Source organism: Abramis brama (genome assembly GCF_963993115.1).
Source record: "Abramis brama genome assembly, chromosome: 13".
Lineage (NCBI taxonomy): Eukaryota > Metazoa > Chordata > Actinopteri > Cypriniformes > Leuciscidae > Abramis > Abramis brama.
The window spans coordinates 17,861,077-17,882,429 of NC_139975.1; the positions used below are offsets into that span (position 1 = coordinate 17,861,077).

The 21,353-nt window shown below is 37.2% G+C and overlaps 2 protein-coding genes across 3 annotated transcripts; both read right to left on the reverse strand.

Annotated features, from left to right (window-relative positions):
* Positions 1-2,284: 2,284 nt before the first annotated feature.
* Positions 2,285-18,999, reverse strand: lonrf4 (LON peptidase N-terminal domain and ring finger 4). Of its 2 annotated transcripts, none has more exons than XM_084133811.1 (12): positions 18,118-18,999; positions 14,966-15,084; positions 13,882-14,004; positions 13,587-13,757; positions 12,811-12,940; positions 9,529-9,604; positions 7,810-7,924; positions 7,580-7,701; positions 7,187-7,345; positions 6,666-6,828; positions 5,068-5,217; positions 2,285-4,969 (listed from the first exon to the last, which is right to left on the reverse strand). In XM_084133811.1, exons 1-12 carry the CDS (start codon positions 18,428-18,430, stop codon positions 4,820-4,822), a joined length of 1,791 nt encoding a protein of 596 aa, XP_083989937.1. In that variant the 5' UTR covers positions 18,431-18,999; the 3' UTR covers positions 2,285-4,819. The 2 variants fall into 2 exon arrangements, with proteins under 2 accessions (XP_083989937.1, XP_083989938.1); XM_084133812.1 differs by lacking the exon at positions 18,118-18,999 and adding an exon at positions 15,181-15,281.
* An 819-nt stretch (positions 19,000-19,818) lies between these two features.
* med7 (mediator complex subunit 7) lies at positions 19,819-21,247 on the reverse strand. Its single transcript, XM_084133813.1, has 2 exons — positions 21,114-21,247; positions 19,819-20,756 (listed from the first exon to the last, which is right to left on the reverse strand). Exon 2 carries the CDS (start codon positions 20,745-20,747, stop codon positions 20,019-20,021), a length of 729 nt encoding a protein of 242 aa, XP_083989939.1. The 5' UTR covers positions 20,748-20,756; positions 21,114-21,247; the 3' UTR covers positions 19,819-20,018.
* Between the last annotated feature and the right edge of the window lie 106 nt (positions 21,248-21,353).

Sequence of the window (21,353 nt, forward strand, 5' to 3'; positions counted from 1 at the left end):
GGGTTCATGTCCTCATAGAGCTCAAATTACAGGTTGTAACCCAGCTAACCATTTTTGGTTCCCAGAATGTTATTTTTTGAAGGTTTGCTTTTGGTTAGCAAGGAAAGTTTTCTTAACGAAAATAGAACTATGTTTTTGGTTTGTAGAACGTTACATTCTAACGTTCCCCTAACTTTATTGTTTTGTTTTCAAATGTATTAGCTCTTCACAGGGAGGTTAGAGATTACTGTGTCTCATCTTGCCACCTCAGCGAGGGGACAAAGCCAGCTGCCTCTCATGGAAGCTAATCTCCACCTCTACGAAGGGAGACGCACTGCCTGCGTTTGTCTTATTATTACCAAACGCACCCTGAGACTCAAGTACCAAGGCTCTGATATGTTTACCTTAACTCTTTTGCACACAGCATTTGAAGCTTTATCAGTGTATTGACACAGGAGGATTAGGTTAGTGTGGAACAAGGCTGCTTTATCAGTCCAAGCTCTGCCACCCCTTAGACGCTCCATAATCCCTACAAAGAGAACCAAGAGAGGGAGACAAACAGACATATTCGGTATCATCTCATGCATTCACCATTTATCTCTCTGAAGTATTTGCATTTGACACTGCGGCTCACAGACTGTAAACAAACAAAAGAGTTTGTGCGTGCACTTGAAAAGTTTATTTTTAATTAACTAGCTACTTAAAAGTTTTATTTTGTCTCTTATCTATCATGCAATGGTTTCCATGGCAACACGGGGTATTAGTTTGACAGGCGGTGACGGGCCTGCATCATCTCTTCAATCAAAACTCTCCATCTCTGACTGTGTCATAAGATTAAGATGATGATGATGAAAGACTGAAGACAGCATCAAATTATCAACGTAATTTAATAAAACTAAAGACGAACTGGTGTAACTGTAGGCTACTGCTAACAACACAGACAATAGCCTACCGGACAAGGAGTGCAGGTGAAGAAACAACTTAAGAAGGAATACAAAAGAGGATAATTAATCACTACAACTGGCATAATGAACCAATGATAACGGTAACCAAGGAGACAAATGGGCGGCGGGAATCTGAACAAAGAAGACACGTGACAAATGAAAACAAACTGAATGTCCATGAAATCGAAACTACAGAATAGATGGTGACAGACTAGCTTTGTGAAAATTACATTGATTTCATCCCTAATTAATTGCCATCATTTTGACACTTCAACTGTTTACTCAACACAATGGGGATTTCATCAGCACACGCGGCAGATGTCCTATGCAGGTTACCCTTAAAGGGATAGTTCACCCAAAAATTAAAATTATGTCATCTTTTACTCACCCTCAGAATGTTCCAAACCTGTATGAATTTCTTTCTTCTGTCGAAATATCTTCTTTTGTGTTCAGCAGAGGAAAGAATTCATACAGGTTTGGAACAACTTGAGGGTGAGTAAAAGATGACAGAATCATTTTTGAGTGAACTATCCCTTTAAAGGGGCTATATGCAACTGTTTCCCCAAAATAAACGTAACAATAGCCTTTTTATTTGACCATGTATGACTCAAACATCTCCTGATGAGCATACTGACACCTTGTCAGCTCACAGTGGGTGCACCTATAAGCCTGTATCCTATTTTTCCTATTTTCTGTCGGGTCGGATTTTTCGCGCGCTGTCTGCGGATGTGACGTCAAGCGCGTTCATGTTAAACGTTTCAGATCACTCTGCCACCACCGCTAGTCAGCAAACAAACTTAGTTTCTCAAACAATATATGTATTTGACTGTTCTTACCTCTGTAAACATAATGTTGACTTCTTTGCAGCGGATGACTTGTGAAGTGTGCACGTACGAGAGCGAGCAGAAAGGAAGAGCAGTTCCGTTTTTTGGCCACAGGTGTCAGTCGCGAGTTTAAATTTCAGAAAAAAGCATATAGCCCCTTTAATGCACTAACTCACTAACATTAACAAGTGGGATCTTGATGTAAAGATATTTTGTCCATACATACAAAATAACAATAGTCCCTATTGACCTTTATTGTAAAGGGGGGGGAAAACTAGCAAAATATGATAGACCAGTCTGCTTGGAAAGGAGAAAAAACTAACATCTTTACTCTTTTACGGTAAGAAATGGAAGACGCTGATAGATGCTAATACATCAGACAATCTGGTGCCAATCATGTGATTGTATGACGCCATCTAGTGGATGCTTGGTAATACAAACTATAAATAAATAGGTTTGATTTTAATGTTTTATTTATATTATTATTATTATTATTAATTTGATTTTGCAATTTCCAATGACAGAAAAGCAATGATATTTTGAATGATTTTCATGTTACATTTATTGTAGTATAATGCATATCGTATAACTCCTTGAGAGTTATACAACAAATCTCTCAAAAGAAAAATCACTGATACAGGCCCCTAGTTTACACCAGGGATTACAAATTATAAAATACTCTGGCAAAAGCTGCTTTAATTCCAAACACATCAATATATGACAATAATAGAATTAGTGACAAAAAAGAAAGAAAGATCCATGGATCATTTAAAAACAAACAAGCAATCATTATTTGCCATTGACTGGAAGATATTTGCTTCTTGAGCAATTTCTTAACAAAACAATGGATATAATCTTGATTATTAAGTTTGATTTGAGTGGACTAATCTATAAAACCAAAGTCTTTTTTTATAGCTCTTCAACTGATTTGGTTTACAGGAGTCCTTCTCCTTGTTTTTGAGACTATTAGTGAATAAAGTCACACATTGCACGTGTACTATCCCAAAGCAACACCACAGGATCTGCCACTTTCACATACACTAGTAATAAACAGAAGGGTGAACATTTGACATTGTCAGACTCGATAGCACGTAACTGAGTCACACTACAGATGAAGCAACAGTTCTGAAAGCATTTGTAAGTGATTTTCAAGTCCTTAATCCTGAGACAACAAGAGTGCACCTTAGACATGAAAAAACACATCAGATGCAACAATCAGTAACTTTTCTATTATTTAAATTACTAAAGCAAATTCAAATAAAATCCTATTCTGATTTGAATCCCTTTCATATATGTGTCTCTCTGATTCATTGCGGTCTCGTGAGAAACATAACTGAGGCCTCTTTCAATCTCAGTTTAAGAACCTTTCTGTACCTAATAGATGAGCCCTAAAATCTTTCCTCCAAAAATACCCAGATTTATATTTCCTCAAACAAAACACCTTTCTGTACGTTTAGGCATACTGCATTCAAAACAGGGTCGAAAGCCAAGCACCAACCTGTTAATAACTGGTTTTCAATATGGAAAATTGACAGTAATCTTCAGAGCAGTGCACAACAGATAAAATCTGAAAAATGTGCAACAAAATTGACAGTGCAGGTTGGTGCATTTTTACCCTTGTTGGACTTCCAGCAATAAAAAAAAAACAATGGCACATTCACCAGTGTAAAAAAAAAAAAAAAAAAAGGTAAGTTTAAGCCCATTTAAGTGTTACATCACATATAACTTTGCAGTTTTAACATTCCTCAGAATGTGGCACTAAAACAGAAGAAGGAAATAAGGAAATTAAATGTCACAGTCCTCCTTAACTAAATATCTGAAACTAGATTAAGGCCTAACACAAGGCACAAGCGCACATAAATAATCCAATATGACTGACACAAAGAGGTTTGGAGAGCTGTACTGATCGACCAGATGGCTAAAACATTCACAACACCTCCCACAACGGCCCTGGTGCCCATGACAAGTCTGAAACTGCCGTTTGAGAATTTTATGCGCTACTGTTAAAAAATTTGGGGCTGGTAAGATTTTTAATGTTTTTCATTTTTTATAGTCTCATCAAGGCTACATGTATTTGATTAAAAATATAGTAAAAACAATAATACTGTAAATTATCATTAAAATTAAAATATCTGTTTTCCTTTTGAATATTTTTAAAATGTAATTTATTCCTGTGATGGCAAAGCTTTATTATTATGTTGTTGTTGAAAAACTCACATTTTTTAAAAACAGAAATCTTTAGTAAATGTTTAACTATAAAACTGTCACTTTTGATCGATTTTGAGCATTCTTGCTAAATAAAAGTATTTATTTCTTTCAAAAAAATACTACAGACTGCTAAAATTCTTTCCTCTTTTCCTCTCCTCCTTAGTGTTACGCCAGCAAGCTTGCAACAGATTTAATACAAAAATGAAACAAGCACAATTAGCAGCTTTCATTCATGGAAAAAAAATGGAAGTGTATTCTCTGTCATTAGTATAGCAATATTAATGTAACTCCTCATAATATTATTTCTGATTCTACTAAAACGAACGGCCGGAATTGTGAGATTTTGAGTCTGTAGTCATAAGCGTTTCATTCATGCATAATCAATGAGCTCCTATTCAGTCATCAGAACCTTGGGCCAACAGTTTCCCTCTCGGCCACAAATGTGAGCTACACTTTCAAAATAAATCCTGGCCAGGGCGCAGCACTACTGGAAACATCTCAAATGTATGTCAACAAAACTAGCTGCAACATTTGGCATCCACTCTGATGATGTTTAATGAAGCGAACAGCGTGAACCAATAAACAGCTGTTCTGTGTAGAACGAGTCCTTAATTCTTTGGTGCTTGACTAAGTAGGAATTAGTTCAATGACTAATTCAATAGTTGTACAGCCACTGGAACAAGTCATCTTATTTTCAACCAACCCATATCATAGCTGTCCGTTGTATAATCCAAGCACAATATATTGTGTATGGATTATGATAAGAAAAAAAAAAAAGGTGACAAATTAAAAAAATAATAATAATCTTCCGTGGGGCATGCATGTGATGAGATCAGCAATTTTGGCATTTAATGTGTCTCTGTCCTAGCTCTGAGAGAAGTATTCTAGTACAATGCGTAGATGACCCAGTCTATCCTTCAGGGAAGTCAAAGACAGAACGGTGGTCTGATAGGCTGGATCTAACTGCAGCACTGACAGCAGCCACCAGCACCAGGCCGGTCCATTAGCAGACGCCTGCAACGCACAAAAACATTCATTCTCGTTAGAAAGTTACTATTAAAACGCAAGATCGGTGGTTTTGCTAATAAACACAATATTCGGCGTGCTCTGACCTGAATGTTGTCCTCTTTCTCGGGCATGATGCCGTACTGCCGGCTGATCTGCTCCTGAATGCGGCTGTTCAGACGATGGTACCACTCTCTCGCCTGCTGATACACGCTGTCATGGAGAAGCTGAAGTAATTCAAGCTCGCCGCCTTCGACCTAAACGCAAACAAGTAGAAGTTTTCCTGTTATTTACATGCTTTCTTCAACCTGATGATAAAACAATGCTTGTGAAATCATAATGAAGATGAGTTAGAAAAGAGCTTGTTTGTTGACTAACAGGCAGTTAATCACAAGCTGTTCGATGAATACACTTGCAATTAACGCTAATTAACATTAAGTATTTACTTGATATCAAATTTGCAGTGCTAACAAAAGGTTTCATATTTACAGCCATTATAAGCAATCTATCATGCAAACAGGCTCGGGCTTGTGATAGTGATAAAAACCCCCTCATGAATCTTTTATGCATGCTTTTCATTTAATGTTCAAACATGACACCTTATTTAGGTGGTTGAGACACAACCATTGGGAAAACGACTACTAGAAGATTAAAAAGTCCAACGTTATTCACTAATAATGATAACTGAACAAAAAACACCACACTGTTGCGTGGCTCTACTTGCCTTAAACATTTTATTAATAAACATTTAATTGCCAGAGTCAGAACCAACCTGAACCTATTGAAATGACGAGAAATTACAGTATTCTGCCCTAGTATGTGAACTCAACCGGATGCAATTTAATGAAAATAACTGCGGCAGCCAAATGGCTTGATTATTGTTATAGTGACAATCATCTTGGTGTCACTGCACTATTTGAGTCACTACAATCATGATCACTTCCACACATAGCCTCAGTGGGCACCACAACTTCCTATGCAGTGCAGTGTATAGAAAGTGTGAGAAACTTCTGCACAAATTTCATCTTGAGGAAGTGTCCCACAACAGGTCAAAGCAGTATTAAAACGATCCACCTTTATGCAGGCATTCAGATCATTATATTTTAATATAATGTACTGAAATGCATGCTTACTATAGTTAATAATATATAATATATTAAAACTAGTTGTGATTGACAGTTATTAAAATGACAGAATATAATAAAATGACAAAAAGAGCTTGCTACTGCCACAGTTTGCTATGGTAGAATAATATCCCGGAGGCTCACGCAGGCACAGCACTTTAGTTTAAATACCAATATACATTATAGAATGCAAGCGTGCCAACATTTCAGATAAACATGTGCCAGATTTCTATTGTGACAAGAGACTGTAACCTTTAAGATGAGAAGTACATCAAGGGCTGTATTAAAGATACTTCCTATCTTAAGCATTAAGTTAAGATTTGACTAAACTAACTGAAATCACCATAGTTACTAAATAGATTAGACAGAATTCTAGAATGTTTCAGTGGTACCGACCCCATGAGAGCAATTTCATTTAAATGATTCTTGTATTATCTGGTTATAAGGTTTATTTTTTTCATATTTGACATATAGTCTTTTGTGCTTTAATAATGCTGTATTGCATTAAAGAGTTCTTCGAATGTGACTTTTTCTTGGACTCAGATCTGAAATTTGAGTTATGGCAATCTGTAACCTCTGACCTTATGATCCTCTAGGTACTCAATATCAGCAGTTTGGTAGCCATCTCTCTGTCCTCTCCTGAGCACTCGGAAGCGACTTCCTCCCACTGTATCCACATAGGAGCGACCATCGGGAAGCAATTCAAGTTCCAAAATATCCAACATGCAGCCATAATCTGCAAAGCTGTGACAGGAAATTCTAGTATCAAAACAATGTAATATATATATATATATATATATATATATATATATATATATATATATGGCTTTTGTTAAATAAATAATGACATGGTGTAATGTGTTACACCCTTTAAGTCATGTGTTATTGTTCATCTGAGGTTGCATTTACCTAATTTTAAGACGATTTTTATGATACGTAAAACCATAAAATTCGAAAGGGTGTCCTTTCGTTTTCACATGACTGTATGTATATAATTTGAGAATTAATAAGGCCTAAATTAAGTTTCTTAAAATCAGTAAGTGCGGAAGCTAGCATAACCTTAAATGACAGATGTTAGCTACATAATATTTTATTTGTATACCCTTTGCCATGCTCATAGCTGCACATGCCAAACTTTTTGGTGCCCGTCTCCATACATCTGCGCATCATCAGACGGTAACGAGGCTCAAAGATGTGCAGCGGGCAAGGGATGCCAGGGTACGCCACCGTGCACACAAAGATTGGGATGTCCTTGGTCAAACTGGAGATAAAAGATGGTCAGTTGAAAGATGGCACACTTTATCAGAGGCTTTAACAGTCCAGAAGACGTCTGATATTGTGTGAAGACTTCTAGACACCATTTTATACATTTTGCAGATACTGGAGCTCTTCCAGACCTCAGCAGCATGGGAAATAAATACATTTATTTGCAATAAATAGGCAGGAGCACTGTTTTTTTTTTGTTTTTTTTGTTATCATTGAGAGGGGCACTCACTTTGAGAGCTCTTCCATCTCTGCCTCGTGCACCTGTTTCCTCTCTGCCAACTGCTGGGGGAAGAGGCGGCAAATAATCTCCTGCAGCAGCACTGTGGGGTTGTACTTCCTGTTCTTAAAATACTGCGAATAGGAAGTAATGTGGTGAGACTTATACTGCTATGTAATATGATTTGTAATATGATTATGGTTTTATTTTTGTTTATTTACTTTATGAAATAGATACTTTACCTCCTGCAGTGGTTGTTTGCAGAGTGGACAGCGGAGATTGTGATCCAGACTTCTCTCGATGCAGTTCTTGCAGAACGTGTGTCCACAGGGTGTTGTCACCGGCTCATAGAATAACCTTTAATCCATTGATCATGATAGTGATCATTGATCCATTGAGCACAGATAAGAGGTGGGAAGTTAATAAACACATCTGTTTATGCACGACAGTCTTCTGGAATAAAAGACTTAAAATCCTCATTAAGTCAGATTTTTATCTGGTTTTAATCTGGTTTTATCCCATTTCATTAAGAAGAGGATCACTTTGCAGAAATATATCAACTGATAATAACAATTGATAAGGAATAATTAACAACATGCCGCTTAATTATCACAAATAGTAGTGCATTATTTTGTCCATTATTTTTCAAATAATTCAACAACCCGGAGTCAATATATTCCGCTTACATTACAGTTACCACGCCTCAAAACACTGTTCAATGTTTTATTTCGTTTATAAGATATACAGTATGTCAGATTCTTATCCTTTAAACACTAATTTCTTATGCATCTCATCGCAAGCAGCATCTAACTAATAGTGAAGATGTAAGTTTAACTGCTTCAAGAACAGTCACGTAACTGAGAAACTGAAAAAACTATTTTACTGATAAAGACGCAGGGCAGCAATGACAACAAGTTGTGTGTGTGTGTGTGTGTGTACGTGCGTGCGAGAGAGCGTGTGTGTGTGAGTGTGAGTGTGAGTGTGAGTGTGTGTGTGTGTGTGTGTGTGTGTGTGTGTGTGTGTGTGTGTGAGAGAGTGAGTGAGTGAGTGAGTGTGTGTGTGTGCTGTATGTGAGTGTGTGTGTGTGTGTGTGTGTGTGTGTGTGTGTGTGTGTGTGTTTGTATGGGAGATAGAGCAGGAGAAAGAGAGTGTGCTTTCCATAGATAATGAAAGGTAATTCCATGATGAAAACAATGGATATAATTTGTCATTTTTATTTAATTGTTTGTTATATCGATTTGCTTGGTCAATGTCTTTGTAGGTTTTTGTTCTTTTGCTGTTGTAGGCTGTAAGGACCTCTGAAATCATTTGACGAAGTGATATGGACATATAATGTAATCAAGACATTCTCATTCACGGTTCCCTCCCCAACCTCATCCGGAATGCAGAATCCCTGACAACATTCAAAAGACAACTGAAAACTCATCTCTTCCGTGGGCACTTAACCTCATATATAAAAAAAAATATATATATATTTCTTTCCTTTTCCTTTAATCCTCCCTTATCGGGCTTATGCTACTCTGAACAATGCCTGAACTTCGTATTTTGAGCACTTGCGTTGTTTTTGCCGCTTCACAATGACTCGCTTAATTTAGTCCTAAATTGTAAGTCGCTTTGGACAAAAGCGTCTGCTAAATGACTAAATGTAAAATGTAAAATGTAAGACCTGCCTGGAACAACTTTAGCTGTGCGTTTCCCTTTTTTGTAATTGCACACCTTAGAACGTTTGTAAACCATTCAGAATCAAGCATTTAACAGCTCCACAGTAACTTACAATACACTGGTATGACCACAAACATGACCACTCGTTAAAGTATTAAAGAATATGTTGTGTCTTCAATTAAGCAAGTGCCAGCTGTAATCTAACATTTAAATACTATATCAAAGTTCAAGAAAATGCAAGGGTCTGGTAGCAGGATATAAGGTCAGTGAAAAAGGACACACTATAAATCTCCACTGACCTGATGCAGAGAGGGCACTCAAAATCAGTCACTGTCAGAACGCTGAGGCAGGACTCTCTGCCCACACTGCACACACCTAAAGAACCAAACAACACACATAAACTTTGAATGAATGTCATTCTGATTTGTTGTCTAATCATGTCTAAACAAAGTAACTGCTTATGAAGTAAAATGAAATAATATTTATATGAATAATAATATTTAATAATAATATGAATATATAACCCATTATGTTTACCTGGGTTGAACAATGAACTACTATGAACTAATGAATAAAGAACTTACAAAACCCAAAGTAATCTCGAATATCAAAATGAATATCATATGTTTAATATGACAATTTACTTATGACATATTATTAGATTTTTGTATACATATGCAACAGAGTGCGAATTACCCCACCATAATTGGGGGGTACTGCCCCTTCACTTCTTCTATGACCATCATGGTCCACTACCAATCCCCACCGTGATCGCCAAGTGCAACATGTGTTGTGCAACACACATACAAGGTCTAAACATGCGACAAACTGATAATCAGTAGGCTACAGAATATCTCATTGTTATTATATATCCAAAAGAGAACTGTTTTGATCAACTCCCAAAAGTTAGAAGTTAAGTGCACTGAAATACCATTCTAATTACTAGTAAAAGTAATACCTTTACAAGAAGACTATTGCCTATTTCAGGGTTTTTCCTGGCTCAAAATGAGGCGGAGGTGGTAAAATCATAATAATGTATTTTAATAATAAGATAATTAAATTTGTATTTTTTTGTAGATCATCATATAGCCTAATGTGTTTCCCACATTTTTTTGTTGGTGGAGCTTGGTACCTCTAGGGGGGTCTGGGGGCATACAAGAAAATTTTGTACATTTTAAAGATAAATTCATTAATCTGGTGCACTTTGAGTCACCCAAATCCACTATTAAAAATAAATAATCCACCCGCAAACCACCCATATTCTTTGATTTAGATATCTGCATCTGATCATCACATTACAATTATTCAAATTCTCAGTATTAAGCATGATAATATGGTAACATATCACACTGAAGTAGGCTGATTTAAAATGAACATTTATTTAAAATAAAAGTTCTTCTTTTGGCAAAATTACATTTCCTTAATAGCCTAAACAGAGGCTTTACTCTCTTCAAGCTTAAATTGTCAATGTTTCATTACATCACTGTTTGAAAACACTCAGAATAATTTTTTGTACCTTTATAAAGGGCATTTTCCCCTAATTTTATTAAATGTATGCTCCATCTTTCATTTCAAATTCTTAAATTTGATAAATATATTCAATTAAAATAATTAGACACTAGGCTGTTACCAATAAAATTAAATAATTTACATTGAAAAATTATAACTGTATTAAATTAGATTATTTTAAATATTTTTGAATATACAAATAAGGAATGTTGAAAAGAATGATACTTTATGAAACTAGCGTTTTGTCATTCAGCGTTGACACTTGCTTGAGAAGTTGAAGTCGTTCTCTATCTCCGTTGCTTCTAGCCACGGTGGTTAAAAATGGTACAGTCCACAATAGGGGTGTCTGAAATCCCTTTACATTAAAATGTTCCTACAGTGAAAATAGGAGTTGACTTGTATTGTAACTGTAATTATATTTTTTCACAATATCAGAAAAATTATCTGACCCCCCCAAAACTGATATTTCTGTCCCTTTGGGGGGCACTGGGTCTTCATTGGGGGGTATAGTACCCCCCAGTACCCCCTGTAATTCGAACTATGATATGCAATAGGTAAATTGAGGATGTGTTATACTGTATATATAGCTTGGTTAATGGCTATGTTATGAACATAATTATGGCCAAAGTGTCAAACCAGTCTCACGCTATTTTCTGAAACCAACACCTACTCACATTATTATGTATTCCTTACTTAATGCGTAGTTTAAAAAAAGTATGAGATTAATAATGATTATACTACAGGGCCGTTGAATGCTTGAATCTGATTGGTTGACGAACGTTCTAAGGTGTGCATTATTTTCAGGGAAACGCACAGCTAAAGTAGTTCCAGGCAGGTCTTGACCGCATTACAGTTCCATATCACTTCGCGTAGTCAACTGTAATAACGGAAGATAGGATACAATTCATAACAAGAAAAAACATTTAGCCCCATGCGCTTGATCTGCAATTTTCAATGTCTAGCTTCACAATTAATGGAAACATGCAGTTTAATTTTAATAAATTAAGTATATAGTCCTATATAATCAATAGAAAATTAAACTGAATATAGGCTAAATAAATGGATAGTCCTGCAGCACGGATTTTTATTGCAGATAATTTAACAAATAAATAATTATTGATTGGCCTACTTGTTAAAAGGGCTTTGTGTTTCATTTATTTGGCTAGTCTAGGCTACTGTCATCTGGCAATAATAGAAACAAAAGAATAAATAAACGAATTAATTAAAACGAATTGAATTAATAAATAAATAATAATATTGACGCACATGCTTTTCTGTCTCATTATTGCAACATCTCTCTCTAATAACTGCATTAATAACTGCATAAAGCCGGGGACACACTTTAAGGCCGGTTATGAATGTTATTTGTTTCTTATGACTTATCATGTCCAAACGCGTGTTCAGCGCATTCAGTCTGTGTTTAAAGTCGGTTTTTAAAATATGCTGCGATGAAAACAGTCAGAGAATGTGTCAGCTAGTCGTGTGTCCCAGCATTAGTCTGCTATCAGTGGCTCAAACCTCCGTTACTAACTCTAAAATGACGTTTTGGAATTAGCAACGGAGGCAGGGGATTAGATGCGTAAGAAATTAGTCCTACATACAAGAGCGTTTTAATGACAAAAAACTTTACAAACGTCTTGAAATACATAATCTGAACAATGTTTCGAGGTGTGGTAACTGTAGTATAAGCGGAATAATTGACTTCAGGCCGTTGAATTATTAGAAAAATAATGCACACCCGAGGTGAACGGCCACTCCGCTTCGCGTCGTGACCGCATTACCACCTCGGGTGTGCATTATTTTTCTAATAATTCAACGGCCTGTCGTCAATTATTCCTTACTTAATAATCATCATCAAGTGACAATTAATTAAAATTTTATGAAGCAAAACAGCTAAACTAACTACCTTTCAGCATTCTGGACTGGAACTATCCATTTAAAAACTAAACTTTGAAAATATTATTCAATTATATTTAATACAAAAACAATGTTTTAATCATTTCTAGAAGGTGCATATATAAATGCGAATGCATTACATTTGTTTCCATGAGCAGTCAGTAAGATATCTTTACCTCCGTTCTGTTTCTCCTCTCTCTTCATCATCATTTCCTCATCATCCTCAGCAGTGGGGAGGAAGGACACGGCCTGACACAGGCTCAGGCAGCACTCGCCGCTGGTGCCGTGCTTCACTTTAGTTGCATTCTAGGACAGAACAGGAAAGACCTTGAGAGTGAGCAAAAACTTTCCCATATAGCTCACATCACAAATGAATTTATTTTTATTGCCATATCAGCATCAAAGTCTATTTTCATGAGAAAAAAAAAAAGAGAATCTTTAAGAAAACATCACAATCACAACTATATCAGATCTTTTAGTTTAATATTTTAGTTGCTCACATTACCAATGTTACACAAGAGCATATGTGACCCTGGACCACAAAACCAGTCACATGTCGCACGGGTATATTTGTGGCAATAGCCAATAATACATCGTATGGGTCACAAAAATCATTAGGATATTAGGTAAAGATCATGTTGCATGAAGATATTTTGTACATTTCCTACCGTAAACATATATAAAAAAAATATTTTTGTGAGTGGATGCAGTACAATCGCGACCATAAATGGACAACTTTAAAGGCGATTTTCTCAATGTTTTGCACCCTCAGATTTCAGATTTTCAATAGTTGTATTTCAGTCAAATATTGTCCAATCCTAACAAACCATACATCAATGGAAAGCTTATTTATTCAGCCTTTATATGGTGTATAATTCTCAATTTAAAAAAATTGACCCTTGTGACTGGTTTTGTGGTCCAGGGTCACATATGTGCTGTGCGCACACCTCACCTGCCCAGCATCACTTTGACCTTCAGCACTGTTGTGCGTGTAACGCTGACTATCTGTGCACGAGGGGCTAACAGAGCTGGTGATGGGACAGGGATCTTGCAAGTACTCCGACACAACATGCAGGATCCGTGGAACTTCTTCCGGTACAGGCATTCCCTCTGCTTCCAAGATCTGCATATCATGTAAAACATTTTATTCATGCAAAACGTGCTCCATATTTGGATGTTTTGGTTCTGACTCTCTCCAGAAAAGTGAACTGTTCATCAAACTTCTGGAAACATTCTGAAAGACCCACCTTCTTAATCTGGTTTTTCGCAGGGGCAAAGTCAGGCTGCTGCTTCAGGCAGTGGTAGAACTGGATGAGGGCTTCAGTCTGTCTGCCCATTTCAAGAAGAACATTCCCTTTACGAAAGAATCCCTAAAAACACAAATTATTAACACAAATATTCCTATTCAATTTATTAAATATAATTTAGAAAAAGTCCTCTGGAATAAAAGTAAATCTCCCCCGTTTTACATAGCCTAATATATATATAATCAAAACATAATCAAACACTACATTTTACATTTTTTTAGGTCAGGAAGATTTTTTAATGACTGAAGTGTCTTATGCTCACCAAGGCTGCATTTATTTGATCAAGAATACAGTAAAAACAATAATAGTAATATTTTGAAATATTATTACAATTTTAAATAGTTTTCTATTTTAATGAAAATGAAATGTATTTCTCTGATGACAAAGCTGAATTTTCAGCATCATTACTCCAGTTTTCAGTGTCACATGATCCTTCAGAAATGATTCTAATATGCTGATTTTCTGCTCAAAAATATTTTCTTATTATTGTCAATGATGAATACAATTGTGCTGCCTAATATTTTTGGAAACCATGATCATTTTTTCAGGATTATTTGATGAATGTATAGTAAAAAATAAAAATAAAAACCTTAAAAGAAATAGAATTCTTTTGTAATGTTATAAATGCATTTACTGTCACTTTTGATCAATTGAATGCCTTTTTGCTGAATAAAAGTGATAAATTATAAGAGTATCATTAAAGATTAACTTTGAACAGCAGTGTATGCCAGTAAACTGCTGTGGGAATAATGCCAAACCACAATGTGCTCTGTCCATATCAACAGAGATGATATAACTATGAAACTGTGTCAGTCGTTTCCGCAAAACCAAAACATGAGACTGCACAGACATTTTAGAAATCTGGCTTGAGTATGCAGAATAATAAACATGTATAATAAATTGATACAGATTTTAAGAATGCAGAATATAACTCATCTGTCAACACCATTCCTAAACAGTAATCAAAGTCTTGTCCCTAGACGACATATAAATAACCAGTACAGTCAGCAAAGATGGCCCTCACCTCAGTCCAATTGGGTCGCACACAGCACAGGTCATCCAGGTCACGGAGGGCATCAGAAAAGCGACGGAGGCCCATGCAAGCCTCGGCCCGCCACACTTTCAGACTCACATCATCCGGGACTGTAGATGCATGAACAGATGGACAGTATGATCCTCGGTCTCATTTCAGACATAGATATGTGGCTTTTATGGAGTTTTAAACAAAAAGAGAGAAACCTAAATGGACATCTTTAATCTCTGAACAGCAGCACTCTGCATAAGCATTCCTCCCACCTCTAGGGAACATTGTGTTTTAGTGCACATCTTAGATCTGCACCACTTGGATGGCATGAGATGACCATCTAATAGCATAATGCAAAAAATAAGGAAAATAAACTGTGTAATGCATAAAGATCAAATGCAACGAATGGAGTTCGCCTGCTATAAGATAAACAAAGGAAGGGGTGGATGAGCGTGCTTTAGAGATTAATCAAATTCAACTACAAAGGGATCTGATCTGACAGTGATCGGAAATCCAAAACTTCTACAAATTATTGCACAAAGAGGGACAGAAATTCAGGTTGCATTTATATATGTGCACACAGACCGATGAAATAACCAGGCAGTTACAAACCAGATTCTCGGTTACACAAGAGGGAAAGATTATGTGGGGCAGAACGCTGAGCGTACAGGAAACTGCCTCTAATTGGATTCAAAGAGTTGACAGACATCTGAGTTTTGCCTGGGAGGGTTTAGGTTACTAGACAGATAACTGCATTCATTCAGTGGCCGTAAAATGATACGTTTAATTCACTAAAAGACAAATGGTACTGTTGATGTTAATAGTCATGCTATATCTAAAAGAGAAGAGCCTTACAATACTACCAAACTACACTATAGTGCACTATAGCTCATTATGTCGGAGATACATTAATTGCACAGGATTCTGCACAACCACATTCATGCATCTTAGAATATGTTCTGTAATGTCTCCTTTGTGTATATTGTATCCCCAAGAGACCTTGTTATTTCACCAATGTGTGCCCTAGAGATTCTTTCATGGCTTTATTTACCCTTGTTAGTGACATCAGCCTCTCACAACATGTTTTAACCCATTTTCACTGGTATTCATTAACCCTAGGAGACCTGAGATTATGAAATCACTGTTGCTTTCAACAAGCACGGCTCTCCGCTCTAAAGTGTGTGAGTAGGTGGATCACAAAGACAATCTCTAACAGTCTTCAACTAACCCACGCTGTGTTAAAATGAATTTGATGCTGCAATCTAGGGCAAATATTTCTAGAAACAACAGATTTCAAACTCCTGCTGCATATGGCTTTCATTATCTCAGCCTACCTGTGTTTATAGGCTGATCTGATTCTAAACATGCATTTAGTATATTAAATTTTAAATTAGATAGTTCAAAATGATCAAAAATTAGTAAATGATGAATCGTTTACTCACCCTAATGTCGTTCCAAACCCGTAAGACTTTTTAATCAAATCTAAGATTTCTGTCCCCATTTCTGTGACAGCTACGCAAATCTGACGCTTCGAAAAGTTCATAAAGAGATTGTAAATCTAATCCTAAGCGGTTTAGTCTAAATTTTCTGAAGAGACACGATCGCTTTATACAGTATAATGAACTGAATGAATTTAGGCTTTTATTCACATATAAATATTGATCAGCGAACACAAACAGAAGCTCAACCATCTTTGCTTGACGCACGAGAACAAACTTCATTGGTTCTTGAAGAAGCTCAGATGTGCTGCGTCACGCAAGAATGAACCTCATTGTTTCTCGCACATCAAGCAAGCATGCTTGCGCTTCCGTTTACCACAACTGATGGGTGAGTTGGTGAATGTTTATATGTGAATAAAAATAAATAAATTCTGTTCAGCGTATAAAGCAATCGTGTCTCTTCAGAAAATTTGGACTAAACCGCTCAAGTCTTATGGATTAGTTTTACAATCTCAGTATGAACTTTTTGAAGCGTCAAAGTGGTAGTTGTGTAGCTGTCAATGGAGGGAAAGAAATCACTCAGATTTCATCAAAAAGATCTTCATTTGTGTTCCAAAGATGAATGAAGTCTTTCGTGTTTGGAACGACATGAGGGAGAGTAAATGATGACAGAATTTTCATTTTTGGGTGAACTAACCATTTAATTGCATAATCTCTATGATGCATTTTCCACAGCGATGTCCTGAACTGACAGATCCTTGTAAATTTTATCCTCATTTAATTCAAATCATCATACTTCTGGAGATTTTTAATTGCATTCAATGTATTCCTTTTTCATTAGTGAATATGAGGTTCACAAGCTCATTGGCCTACTTCAGCAGAATGAGGTGTGCTGTCACTGCATACATGTCCTATAAAAAGCAAGAGCCTGCTATTATTATGAGTTACAAATATCCTGTACAGCAAGAAAAAGAAAGGGTACAACTTGCTGTATAAAATCTAGTGAGCTTCCTATCTAGACTGCACAACCTAGGCACCTTCCATGTCACCGATCATTCTATTATGCACCATATTTGCAATTCTTGCAAAAAGTGGGTTTACTTAGTTTTTATAGGTGGTATAAACGCAGTGGATTCATTCATCCTAACTATAAATCAAAAAATATAAGAACAAAAATATTTAACATTTCATTAATTTTGTCATGTGAACAACCAATAATTAACACTGATAAAAGTCTCGCGAGACTTACGTACAACATGCAACAGTAACAGTTGTGGTTTATTTTAAGTCAGACATAACGTTAGTAATAACTTGCGGGTGGGTAACTGTTAAGTGACTCCGGTTAATTCTGTAATCACACTCATAGGTCGGTTTTCCGAATCGTAATGTATGTTTTGATTCACAAAAAAGAATCGGTTCTCAAGATTGATTCTTTCGACTACACTCGCGCGTATCTCTGTGTTTTGAACGCAAGCGCCTTAAAGCAACTAAACATAAAATAATTCGGTTGCTGTAATAATAATTAAAAAAACGGTGTTTAATAGAAAGAATTAACGAATCGAGCTCCGTTCATAGCTCTAGTTTTGAGACAGCCATAGTCCGAGCATCTGCATGTTCAGTTGTCATAACCGATACGGAACACTAAACCGTGTTGCACAATGTGGTTGCATAAGGTAATTTGCCTCGTAGACGGAGTTTGCATCCTTAACTTACCCATCTCGATCCCTTCGTCCGCAATACGAAGCGCTTCTGTAAACTCGCTGGTTTTCAGCTTCTCCTGAATGTGACACTTCATCTTAGTCTCTTCTGGGCAACATTTCTCAATGATGCTGAACAGTAACACGTTGTTTTTGATGTTTTTCGCATCTCTCTGTTTCAGTCGTTCTTTGCAGGTGGGGCATCGCGAGGGCAGGAAAGCGCCCATGCATCTCCTGCAGAACGAGTGACCGCAGCTCATGGTCACGGGCTCGCACATGAGGAACAGACAGATCGGACACTCCAGCAGATCCATGCTGGACTCTCTCATCCGGTGACAGCTTCTTCCTGAAAGTTGAACAGCTGATGCCCTTTGTCAAAAGTTAAAGAGCTCGATTCTTGAGCATGAAATGTGGCATGCATAAAAAGTTAAACGACACGGGTAGTTTAACAGCCCTGTCCTATCTCATTTCATGATCACTGCTTTTATAAGCTTCCAAAGGCCGATTGCAGTTTCTGCGAAATTGAGCCGAGTATGCCAAGACTAAGAGCATGCTTTAGGATTCCCTCTCCAACTTACTTTTATATGTGACAATAGATTTACTATGTATGATTATCTGTTGTCAATCATATCTCAGTCTTTGTTGTGAGAGTAACGTTTTCCCTTGTTGTGTGTAGTATGATGAATCGGTTCACTCCGCACTAGTCCGATCAGCGTTGCTTTGCTGACTCTTCCGAACTCCATCAACGCAGTGCAAGGACAAAATAAAAAGCGACCGATGGATCTCTATTTTCCTGTTTTAATTACGCTAGACCAACATCTTTCTCTTGTGTTTAGACCGCAGATAATGCTGTGTTCGCCACTGACACCATTACATTACATAAATAAAAAAAACACGTGACGCGTGGTGGTGCTTCCCATTGGCTCCCCCGCTCCGCGTTCCACCCTGTTGTGAAACAGCGAATGCCGCGTTTCATAACAGGGAATCTCGCGCACTAATTCAATGACAGTCTTACAAAGCAAACTCTGCCATGGACATATGGGTCAATATTTGTGCTTTGATAATTGCTTTCTTGCCTTTTCTTTGTGTAATTTAACATTTGCCACACGTAGGAAAGGGTTTTGCTTTAGATGTTGAATGCAGCCCCTTCCCGAGATCATGCATTCTGTGCCACTGATAACATTATAAACCCTGAGGAATAACATTGTGTTAATATTTCTTAAACATTTATCTCAAATTGTCTACAACTTTTAAATAAACATTACCTTCGAAAACCCTACATAAATCTTCGTATACTTGCTGTATTTATGGACTCGTGTATGTCGAACACAATGTTCAGTGGCATGCTGGTGAGTAAAGACTTAAAGCATAATAGGATGACACTGCAAATACAGAGGCATTGTAATTACCAACCAATGATACAAATGTCCATTTGGTTAAAATCTGTGTCACTGGTTAGACTAAAGTGCACTTACACAAGATTGCATAAGTGCAGTAAAGGTTGTATAAGTTTGCATTTCCTCCAACCAATCTGCATCATGTAAACATGTGACACTGAGAATGGCTAAATCACATAACAGAACATTGTCTGGCTGCAGAGCAGGTTATTACTCAGCAGTTTAACTAGCTTTTTTCTTCCTTTATCATTATCATGTGGCTTGAACTGATGCTTACAGTCTGTTTTATTTATGTGAAAACAACACAAAAAAGCAGTGAGTGATATGAAAATGAAAAGACCAGATCTTTATTATTTTACACATACAGCTCTACTTCAATGACTGTGTGAGCAGACCACCGTGTTAAATAGTAAAAATGTCTGTATGTGTTTGTGGTCTGCCTATGTTGAGTTTTGTAACAAAGTTGAAGAACGGGCATGTCCTGAATAACAATAAAAACACAATACATTCCTTAGACAGCTCATGTCATCTCATCAATAATACTGCACATTGCAGCATCCTTGTCCCACACTTTGTCCTTATTACAAGACACGTTCTTGTCCGTTTGTGCAACCATGCAGCTAACACCCGTCACATCTACATCCATAGGCTCTGTTTTCAGTCTTGAGCCTCCAGCTGACCCCGCGCCACCAGCCTCTCCCGCGCTGGAGCTGTTAGGTTGTGACAAATCATCAGGCAGCGAAACAAGACACCCTTGAATCATCTCCACCACCCGCTCCAGATGCTTCTGGAAACGCTCAGCCGTCTCCAACCTCTGTCTCTTCTGAACCTCCATCATGACCCGAAGCGTCTCCCTGGCCTGGTGAGGACGGTACTCATTGATGAGGTGATGCATGTGGACAAACAGGAGTTTCAAGTCCTCCATCTTCTCCTCTCGCTTAATGCTGCCTGGGCTTTTGATGAGGATGTCCAGGAGGTCCAGAAAGTTGACTAGGATGGACATATTTAGTTTCTTCAGCTCTCTCTTGTGGTCAAACTGCATAGGGTGGAGGCGCTCGATGCCCTGGGTCTCCAATGGTCGAATAATGATGTCATCGCATTGGAAATGATTGCCAAACATCATGTAACTGTCTCGAATAGGAGGAGGGGGTTTGGGGGCCAGTCCCTTTCGCACGTTCTCATCCGTGTACTCCTTGATGAACTGCATTGGAGGCGGTGGAAGAGCACTGACCTGCTGTGGCTCCCCCATGTTTTAAATCTAGTCGAAAACAATCAAATCTATTTATTAAATAGATTAGAAGCAATACTGTTATTATTATTTATTAAAACTCTTGTCTCTCTGGGATGCAATCTACAATTATTTATTCTAAACAAAATTCGCTTTGAAAAATTATTTGCTCTCCTAGATATATTACTGTCAAACAAACATATGGGGGGGGGGGGGGGGGGGGCGGCTTCGGAAATGCAGTAAAAGGAACCATAAACATTTTATCAACAATACTTGTTTAGAAACAGCTAAAAGCTTACAAGCTAAATGCTACTGTTCACCAAATAAGTGATATAGAGAATCGCAAAGCGGGACTCATTACTGTAGTAATCAACAAAAAATACATACCGAAGCTGCTGGCTTTATTGAACAAATAAAGTGTCGGCTATGAAAACAGATTTTCAGTAAACATAAGCAAAGCGGTTAGGTCCTCCTGCATGTCTCAATTCTCGATTTCTATTTCCTTCATGTCTGAACATAAATGGATTGCATTGGTACACAGTCTTGTAGCAACGAGCTATTTCATTGGCCAAAAGCAGAATAGGGCGTGTCCAAAGTAAAGCGTATTCTATGACATCGTAGTTTGGC

Coding starts and splice junctions, on each gene's coding strand:
- med7 (XM_084133813.1), bottom strand. CDS start 20,747: ATGGGGGAGCCACAGCAGGTCAGTGCTCTTCCACCGCCTCCAATGCAG.
- lonrf4 (XM_084133811.1), bottom strand. CDS start 18,430: ATGAGAGAGTCCAGCATGGATCTGCTGGAGTGTCCGATCTGTCTGTTC. Junction 9,605..12,810: donor AGAGGAGAAACAGAACGGAG/GTAAAGATATCT, acceptor TTGGTTCTTTAG/GTGTGTGCAGTGTGGGCAGA. Junction 4,970..5,067: donor AGAAAGAGGACAACATTCAG/GTCAGAGCACGC, acceptor TGTGCGTTGCAG/GCGTCTGCTAATGGACCGGC.